The sequence below is a fragment of the Nerophis ophidion genome, linkage group LG03 (genome assembly GCF_033978795.1).
Source record: "Nerophis ophidion isolate RoL-2023_Sa linkage group LG03, RoL_Noph_v1.0, whole genome shotgun sequence".
Lineage (NCBI taxonomy): Eukaryota > Metazoa > Chordata > Actinopteri > Syngnathiformes > Syngnathidae > Nerophis > Nerophis ophidion.
In genome coordinates, this window is record NC_084613.1 from 90027981 (window position 1) to 90038661 (window position 10681).

General features: G+C 41.6%; 1 protein-coding gene across 1 annotated transcript in view; it reads left to right on the forward strand.

Annotated features, from left to right (window-relative positions):
- LOC133550226 (nucleolar protein 10-like) overlaps positions 1–10345 on the forward strand; it is a 29423-nt gene extending 19078 nt beyond the window's left edge. The window contains exons 17-21 of the mRNA XM_061896377.1: positions 1166–1258; positions 1345–1518; positions 1609–1913; positions 2066–2165; positions 2397–10345. Coding sequence (XP_061752361.1) covers positions 1166–1258; positions 1345–1518; positions 1609–1913; positions 2066–2165; positions 2397–2534 — 810 coding nt within the window. The 3' untranslated portion in view covers positions 2535–10345. The remainder of the gene's footprint in view (positions 1–1165; positions 1259–1344; positions 1519–1608; positions 1914–2065; positions 2166–2396) is intronic.
- Positions 10346–10681: the final 336 nt, after the last annotated feature.

The window sequence follows — 10681 nt, forward strand, 5'->3', positions numbered from 1 at the left end:
AAGGATCAAAAAGCGACGTCACTATGAACGCTTGGCCGCCACTAGCCATTTATCCCTGTGTTAACTTTTCTGACACTTCCTGCTTGAAACCCAAAACAGACATACCTTTCCTTAATGACAAACTACCACATAATCACATAAAAACAATGACTGTATTGTTTGAGTGAAGATCTGCTTCATAAAGGCCAATTTAAATGTTGGCAGTCATATAATTGAAACACAAATAGTACACCCAGCTTTTCGTTTTGTCAAAGTACCTCTAGTAGTGATGAAGGAGAGGGGCTAATGCTAAGCAGTCAATCAGTGAGAAATTTCTGTGGCCACTAGACTGTTATTTCATCCGACATGCATGTTTATATCACCAAGTACCAAAGTAGACAGAGACAAAAAGCAAGGTCAGGAGTTCAGATAGTTCACACAGGAAGGTAGATGACTATGACCTGGAGTAGGGCAGATTCTGCCAACTTGAAACCTGAAACAAGGCACCCCATAAAAGTAGCTTTGGGTGTTCGCACAAGAAATCGCAACTATGCACTTTTTTTAACATCTTAGTGCAAACCCAGCTTACTGCAATTATCCAACACGATCATACTTTATTTGTAGAGGACTTTAAACAATCACAATGTACCAAAGTGCTGTACAGAAAAAAATATAAAATACATATTTGTAAAAAGGCACAGATACTCCCAAAAGACAACATGGTACATGTAAAAATTCCTGAAATAAAATTAAAAGACATTAAAACATGTAGAAAAATATTAGCCAAAAGAAACCACAATAAACAGATACTACGGAATCAGTAAAAAATAAAATACAACATAAGTAAAAATAACATCAACAACTTAAAACTGTGCTACAAAACAATGAAAATGAGAAAATATTTTTAAAAACAGATTAACGTGCAAAGGCAGATCATTATGATGAAGACGGCATTAAAAAAAAGTCATCGCATAAAAAGGATGCATCTTTCTACATTAAAAAAAAGATGCCTGGGTTCTTTAACACTGATAGCTTTTTGGAACTATACCAATTTGTCAACAACTGCATAACTGCAAGTTAATGACTGAAACCAGGTGACTGTGTGCAATCAAGTTAATTAAGAGTGTGGACAGTATCATCTTTTTATTTTTCTAACAAACGCTACCCGTTTGTCTGCCCGAGTCAGACGCTGCCCAAAGTCAACAAGGAGTTGGCTCTCAAGTTGATGGAGGAGGGAGACGATGAAGTTGATCTGGCGTCCAGGAAAAAGAAGGGCAAGGTAAGAAGATGTAGAAGACAAAATGGACAACTTTAAAGTTTCAGATTGTGTATTGTTTTACTTAATTCAACTTGTTGAATTTGCAGGCCCTTCCCACCATTCTGGGCGACAACCGCTTCAAGGTGATGTTTGAAAATCCAGACTACCAGGTGGACGAGCAGAGTGAGGAGTTCCGCCTGCTTAATCCCATCGTCTCCAAAGTCAGCCAGAAGAGGAAGAAGAAGCTACACCTGCTAGCTAAACAAGATGCTGCTTCTCAGGTGATTCTGCACTACTTAATGAATACTTGAAAAGCAATGAGGCTCTCACATGCGGCAAAGAAGGACCAACATGTCTATAATTCCTTCCAGGAGGAAGAGGAAGAAGAGGAAGGTCGGGCTAGCTCTGAGGAAAGCTCAGATGACGACAAGAGCTGGGTGGAGGAAGTGAGGGAGCAACGTCGACTACTGCACGAAGAGGGGCGAGATAGGAGGCGGCAGGAGAGGAAGGTCGCTGACCGCAACACCATCCTGCTGGACAGCAAGCGCAGTGGAGGAGATGAAACCTCCATCACAGCTGAGAACATAAAAAACAATCAGCCTCAGTTCTATCAGATCAAAAGCGGGGAGGAGTTCCGCAGCTTTAAAGACGTGGCCCACAAGCAGAAACTACAGAAGTATGTCTTTAAAGCCAGTTGGGACTAATTCTAAGAATTTGTAGTTATTATTAACTGAAATTAGCTTTTCATATTATAATAGGCGAATAATGCATTTTCCAACAATTTCCTAAGCACCCAAAAAATGTTGTTTGTTTTTGTCTCCCCCTCAGGGCGTCCTTGGAGGAGCGTCTGAAATTAGAGCACTCTGAAACCAACAACTTGGCTGACACTTCAGTGGGCAGCAAGCAACTAACCTTTACTCTTAAAAAGGTAAACTGTGCATCATTGTCACCCAAAGTTTAGGAAAAGCCATGCTTAAAAATAGCAACCGTAAAAAACAGTAAACCACAGTGGAACATTGGCCCCAATAATTGCAATTTTGGTGGCTATAAAAAAACACATCCTGAGACTCATAAACTGGTCTTCTCTGACCCCCCGCCAAGTACATATGAAAACATTTAACAGAGCAAGATTGACCACATACACTTGTCTACTCTGCAGTCTGAGCAGCAGAAGAAGCAGCAACAGGCAGAGCGGGACCACCACGAGGAGAGAAAGAAGCTCCGCCGCTCAGCTGGACACCTGAGCAGCGCTCGAGGTAGGGGTCGTGCCGGCAGCAGAGGAAGAGGAAGGCACTAAGGAGGGGAAGCCCAGTCTACAAATGTCCCAAGTCAGTCACACCATTTAAGCACATATCTAAAATGGCAGAATGTTGTTTTTAAACCCAGGGAATTTGTAGAGGCTATCTGCTTAAGATTGCCTATGTCGAGACTGTGTACATGCTTTGAAAAGTCTTTATCCAAAACACCTCTAGTACATTAAATGTACACTGTATATATTTTAGCTGTGATTAGACCTGCGGTTTACACTTTCACGCCATGAATAGGGTAAAAGATGTACCACTGTATGTTGTGATACCAACTCTTACTAAAATGTTTGATAAAACATGTCTCAGCTATGTTTTTATTGCCAAAGAGGTAAAATTCTAAAACCTTCTCTCCCTGTGAGAATATTCTTGCTTCTTCCCTATGCAAACTAAAGCTGCCATCCTTTGTTGCAGTTAAGCACCTACTTGCGTCAGCAGTGAAAGAAAGGGAGGGGGAGAAATGTGAGAGTTTTTTTTCCTTTTCCATGGCCAACAACTGCAGTTCTTAGAAATGGGACAGCCGAGGTGTCCTTCCCCCGCTTCTGCCGCATATTAGCTGGATGGCGCCAACCCCCTACTTTATCAACATTGTCCATTTTCAAAATGTGAGGGAGGGAGGTTTCATTTGAGTGTTCTTGTAGCCCCCAGTTTATGTCAGATAACAATGCTTTTGCATATTAGCATGTAAGCCATACAGGATGGATATATTTTGCAAAAGTACCATGCTATGCATTTGTCATTTGAACTATTACTTTTCTAAGCAAACAAAACCGACTGAAACGTAACTTCAACACAATTATCTTTTAGTAATACACTCAAGTGGAATTCTTTAGAAAGGAGATGAAAGTGAACTCATCCAACAGATATGATTATAACACATTTGAACAAAGCTGGCGTGTAGAAGGCGGCTCCGGTCTGAAGGAATCTGCTCCCGCATACCGCGACCACCACTTCCCTGAAGACAGCAGGAACTTCACTCGGGGACAGAAAATACCGTCGGTATGAATCTCCGCGCTACGTGCACCGTTCTCATGGATAGGCTGGCTCCGCTAGAGGGCCGTGTCTGCCAGCAGAGTAATCTCGTAACTTTATATTTTGCGGACACATCTGCTAGCGTTTGCTGTAGCTAGCTAACTAACTCCGCTTATAGCAGTCCTAAGCGGCCTACAATCAACGGTGAACCGGTTGAGACCTATAATAGATTTATCCCTTTATCTAGTCCTACACCCCAGTCTACCGGTCACCACACCTTAATCATAGTGGACTCCGTCACCCGAAACATAAAGCTTAGGAAAAACAGCCACAATTAAGTGTATTCCTGGAGCCAGAACACCTGACATTGAAGCTAATCTTAGGGAGCTAACTCGCAACAGGCTAATCGCACCACTAGTTATGTGAACATAGTTGTACACGTTGGCTCCAATGACACTAAGATGAGACAGTCAGAGATTACAAATAGAAACTTAGCCAGGACTTGTGATCTCGCTAGAAAGATGTCCAGGCATCGAGTAATTGTCTCTGGCCCCCTGCCTGCGAGAGGCAGTAATGAGAGATATAGCAGTTTAGTCTCGCTTAACAAGTGGCTGGCTAGCTTCTGTGGCCAACAGGGACTAACGTTTATTGATAATTGGCCCTCTTTCTGGGACAAACCAGGCTTACTGATGAGAGACGGCCTTCACCCTAACCAGGAAGGCGCCATCATCCTGTCTAGAAACATAGATTTCTGTTTGAGTCACACTTGACTAACTTCACTAGAGCAAGCCCGGTCACAGGCAATTACAGAGTGTGCTAGTCCGGGTGAGGAGTCAGTTAAGCTAGAACTAGCCAGCGTCAGGCTGGAAAATCCCTGCACATAGCAATTATCTTTGAATAATACACAAGTCACATAATGTTTTTTCTGCAGTGACTGTGTAAGAAGTGGACATGCATTCTACTGATGTGGCAAAGATTATGATGTGTTCAGTGTATTGCAGCACCAAGCAAACAATCTGAAAATCTCCGTCATATCAATTCCTAGATATGGTCGAAATTATTTTAAGTGCACTACGCATAATAAACGCAACATTATTAATATTGCTACCAAGAATAATTTCAAGAAATACTCCTCAAAACAGCCCACTACCTATAATATGGGATTTTTAAACATAAGATCATTGTCTCCCAAAACGTTATTAGTTAATGAGGTCATTAGAGACAACAATCAAAGTGGCCGTGCGCAACCCTAGGGTCCCTGGTTCAAACCCCACCTAGTACCAACCTCGTCACGTCTGTTGTGTCCTGAGCAAGACACTTCACCCTTGCTCCTGATGGATTCTGGTTAGCGCCTTGCAGGGCAGCTCCCTCTATCAGTGTGTGAATGTGTGTGTGAATGGGTAAATGTGGAAGTAGTGTCAAAGCGCTTTGAGTACCTAGAAGGTAGAAAAGCTGCATACAAGTACAACACATTTATTTATCATTGGTCTCAGTGAAACCTGGCTCAAACCAGATGATTTTTTTTTCCCTGAATGAGGCATCTCCTAATTATATGGATGGGCATATTGCCCATCCTCTTAAAATGGGTGGGGAAGTCGCACCAATATACAATGAAAACTTCAACCTTAACACTAACCGAAATAATAAATATAAATCGTTTAGGTGCTTACTTTAAGGTCTGTCACACCGCTGCCTCTCTACCTGGCTGTTATCAACCGCCCCCCAGGGCACTATTCGAACTTTATCAGTGAATTCTCAAAGTTTGTTGCTGATCTAGTGACGCACGCCGACAATATAATCATAATGGGGGACTCTAATATCCATATGAAGTTAAAGTTAAAGTACCAATGATTGTCACATACACACTAAGTGTGGTGAAATTTGTCATCTGCATTTGACCCATCCCCTTGATCACCCCCTGGGAAGTGAGGGGAGCAGTGGGCAGCAACGGTGCCGTACCTGGGAATCGTTTATGGTGATTTAACCCCCAATTCCAACCCTTGATGCTGAGTGGCAAGCAGGGAGGCAATGGGTCCCATTTTTATAGTCTTTGGTATGATCCGGCCAGGGCTTGAACTAACAACCTACTGATCTCAGGGCGGACACTCTAACCACTAGGCCACTGAGTAGGTGTACCATCGGACCCTCCGTGCTTGAAGCTCCAGACTATAATTGATAGCTGTGGTCTTACACAGATAATAAATGAACCCACGTATCTCAACGGTAATACGATAGACCTAGTGCTTGTCAGGGGTGTCACCATCTCCATAGTTATGATACTCCCGTATACTAAAGTAATGTCCGATCATTACCTTATTAAATTTTAAATTCTGACTCATTGTCAACAAGCAATAACTGCTTTGGCAGCCGCAACATTAATGCTGCCACAACGATGACTCTAACTGGCCTAACGCCTTCGGTAATGGCACCATTCCCAAATTATGTGAGCTCTATTGATAACCTCACTAACAACTTTAACGACGCCCTGCGCGAAACCATTGATAGTATAGCACCGCTAAAGCTAAAAATGGCCCCTAAAAGGCGTACCCCATGGATTACAGAAGAAACTAAAGCTCATAAATTATCATTTAGAAAGCTGGAATGCAAATGGCGCGTGACTAAACTTGAGGTTTTCAATTAAGCATGGAGTGATAGTTTAATAACTTCTAAATGCATGCGTAATTACCTTAGCTAGAGCTAAATATTACCCAATTCTCATCCACCTCAACAAAAACGCTCCTAAATATTGTTTTAGTACAGTAGCATTGCTAACCCAACAAGGGACTCCTCCCAGTAGCTCCCCTCACTCGGCAGATGACTTTATGAATTTCTTTAATAAGAAAATTTAACTCAACGCATCCCAGCTACAACTGGGTTCTATTAACACACATACAACTGTATATACGATGGATACTGCCATTCAAAATAGTCTCTCTTTTTGATGAAAATACGTTATGGGAATTGCTACGTAGTGTACTGTATTTTTCGGACTATAAGTCACAGTTTTTTTCATAGTTTGGCCGGGGGTGCTACTTATATTTAGGAGCGACTTATGTGTGAAATTATTAACACATTACCGTAAAATATCAAATAATATTATTTAGGTCATTCACGTAGGAGACTAGACGTATAAGATTTCATCGGATTTAGCGATTAGGAGTGACAGATTATTTGGTAAACGTATAGCGTGTTCTATATGTTATAGTTGTTAGAATGACTCTTAGCATAATATATTACGTTAACATACCAGGCACGTTCTCAGTTGGTTATTTATGCGTCATATAACGTACACTTATTCAGCCTGTTGTTCACTATTCTTTATTTATTTTAAATTGCCTTTCAAATCTCTATTCTTGGTGTTGGGTTTTATCAAATAAATTTCCCCCAAAAATGCGACTTATATATGTTTTTTTTTCTTTATTATGCATTTTCGGCAGGTGCAACTTATACTCCGGAGTGACTTATAGTCCGAAAAATACGGTAAATGTGATAAAACAAACAACATGTTTACTTGACCCACTTCCTGGGAAACTTATCAAGGAGCTTTTTGTATTATTAGGTCCATTAGTGCTAAATATTATAAACTTCTCACTTTTCTCTGGCACTGTTGCCTTAGCATTCAAAAAAGTGGTTATTCATCCTCTGCTCAAAAGACCTAACCTTGATCCTGACCTCATGGTAAACTACCGGCCGGTGTCCCACCTTCCATTAATTTCGAAAATCCTCGAAAAAATTGTTGCACAGCAGCTAAATGAACACTTAGCGTCTAACAATCTATGTGAAACCTTAAAATCCAGTCTCAGGGCAAATCACTCTACAGAGACAGCCCTCGCAAAAATGACTAATGATCTATTGCTAACGATGGATTCTGATGCATCATCAATGTTGCAGCTTCTCGATCTTAGCGCTGCTTTCGATACCGTCGATCAAAATATTTTATTAGAGCGTATCAAAACACGAATTGATATGTCAGACTTAGCCTTGTCTTGGTTAACTCTTATCTTACTGCTAGGTTGCAGTGCGTCTCCCATAACAATGTGACATCAGACTATGTTAAAGGGGAACATTATCACCAGACCTATGTAAGCGTCAATATATACCTTGATGGTGCAGAAAAAAGACCATATATTTTTTTAACCGATTTCCGAACTCTAAATGGGTGAATTTTGGCAGATTAAACATCTTTCTGTTTATCACTCATGTGGTGATGACGTCAGAACATGACGTCTCCGAGGTAATACAGCCGCCATTTTCATTTTCAACACATTACAAACACCGGGTCTCAGCTCTGTTATTTTCCGTTTTTTCGACTATTTTTTGGAACTTTGGAGACATCATGCCTCCTTGGTGTGTTGTCGGAAGGTGTAACAACACTAACAGGGAGGGATTCACGTTGCACCACTGGCCCGAAGATGCGAAAGTGTCTGCCGCCAGACCCCCATTGAATGTGCTGGAGTGTCTCCACATTTTACATGGCACAGAGATGTAAGGATAACCTACAGATGCATTTGCAACGATAAAGTCAACTAAATCACATAGGTGAGTTTTGTTGATGTTGACTTATGTGTTAATAAGACATATTTGGTAGCGGCGTGACTGCCATCTAATCGATGCTAACATGCTATGCTAATCGATGCTAACATGCTATTTACCGGCGGTGCTAAAGCAGACATGGCACAAGGATGTATGGATAACCTGCAGATGCATTTGCAACTTTAAAGTCAACTAAATCACAAAGGTGAGTTTTGTTGATGTTGATTGCCAGCTAATCGTTGCTAACATGCTACACTAATCGATGCTAACATGCTATTTACCGGTGGTGCTAAAGCAGACATGGCACAGAGATGTTTCTTTCCACCCATATTTAATGCGAAAAAAACACTTACCAATCGACGGATTTAAGTTGCTCCAGTGTCAAGAGATGCGAAAGTCCTGATCTTTTGGTGCGCAGATTTTACCGGCGATGCTAACGCAGCTATTCGCCCATGCTATGGCTATAAATAGCGTCAATAGCTATTCGTTCAATAGCTTCAATTTCTTCTTCAATACTTTCATACTCCAACCATCCGTTTCAATACATGCGTAATCTGTTGAATCGCTTAAACCGCTGAAATCCGAGTCTGAATCCGAGCTAATGTCGCTATATCTTGCTGTGGTATCTGCCATTGTTTGTTTACATTGGCAGCACTGTATGACGTCACAGGGAAATGGATGGTCGCATCGCAAATAGCGAAAATCATGCACTTTAAAGCTTTTTTTAGAGCTATTCGGGGACCGGTAAAATTTTTAAAAACACTTCAAAAAATACAACAAGCCACTGGGAACTGATTTTTATTGTTTTAACCCTTTTGAAATCGTGATAATGTTCTCCTTTAAGATAACGTGTGGAGTTCTCCATTGTTCGGTTCTTAGCCCTGCACCCTTAAGGAACTACATGCTGCCGCTAGGCGACATCACACGCAAATACGGTGTTAACTTTCACTGTTATGCTGATGACACCCAAATATACATGCCCCTAAAGCTGACCAACACACCGGATTTTAGTCAGCTGGAGGCGTGTCTTAATGAAATTAAACAATGGATGTCCGCTAACTTTTTGCAACTCAACGCCAAAAAAACGGAAATGCTGATTATCGGTCCTGCTAGACACCGACCTCTACTTAATAATACAACTTTAACATTTGACAACCAAACAATTACACAAGGCGACTCAGTAAAGAATCTGGGTATTATTTTCGACCCAACTCTCTCATTTGAGTCACACATTAAGAATGTTTTTAAAACGGCCTTTTTTCATCTCCGTAAAATCGCTAAAACGTGTTCCATTTTGTCCACTAGCGACGCTGAAATTATTATTCATGTGTTTGTTACGCCTCGTATTATTTTCGAGTCTCTCTATGTCTAGCATTAAAAGATTACAGTTGGTACAAAATGCGGCTGCTAGACTTTTGACAAGAACAAGAAAGTTTGATCATATTACGCCTATACTGGCTCACCTGCACTGGCTTCCTGTGCACTTAAGATGTGACTTTCAGGTTTTACTACTTACATACTACACGGTCTAGCTCCATCTTATCTTGCTGGTTGTATTGTACCATATGTCCCGTCAAGAAATCTGCGTTCAAAGAACTCCGGCTTATTAGTGATTCGCCGAGCCCAAAAAAGTCTCCGGACTATAGAGCATTTTCTATTCGGGCTCCAGTGCTTTGGAATGCCCTCCCGGTAACAGTTAGAGATGCTACCTCAGTAGAAGCATTTAAGTCCCATCTTAAAACTCATTTGTATACTCTAGCCTTTAAATAGACCCCCTTTTTAGACCAGTTGATCTGCCTTTTGTTTTCTTTTCTCCTCTGCCCCCTTCTTCCTTCTGCAGGGAAGGGGGGGAGGAGGGGGGGCACAGGTCCGGTGGCCATGGATGAAGTGCTGGCTGTCCAGAGTCAGGACCCGGGCTGGACCGCTCGCCTGTGCATCGGTTGGGGACATCGCTGCGCTGCTGACCCGTCTCCACTAGTTATGGTCTCCTGCTGGCCTCACTATGGACTGGAATCTCACTATTATGTTAGAGCCACTATGGACTGGACTTTCACAATATTTTGCTGGACCCACTCGATGTCCATTGCATCTGGTCTCCCCTAGAGGGGGGACGTCACCCACATCTACGGTCCTCTCCAAGGTTTCTCATAGTCAATCACATTGACATCCCACTGGGTTGTGATTTTTTACTTGCCCTTTTGTGGGCTCTGAACTGAGGCTGTAGTTATGGCTTTGCAGCCCTTTGAGACACTTGTCATTTAGGGCTATACAAATAAAAATTGATTGATTGATAACGTTATCTCAAAGTAATCAGCATTTATTCACCATTCCCACGCTAGAAAATGCAGAATGTGTTTTCCTAGTTAAAAAACAATGGGTGGTAAAGTTATCTAATTTTTTATTTTCGGAAATTGTTCTTTTCCTTTCACAGTGGTCCAATTTCACCATGACAAAAAGCATTCCACCGGAAGCAGATCAAGCAGCTTTGTCACAAACAATAAGGGGATGGGTGGGATTTCGACCCAAATTAGGATAGTGAGATACACTTTACAGCCAATAGTAATAATAGTAACAATCTCTGGTGCACTGAGTGTTTTCTTTTCTTAAATGTATCAGAGCTTCTGTACATGTAGGA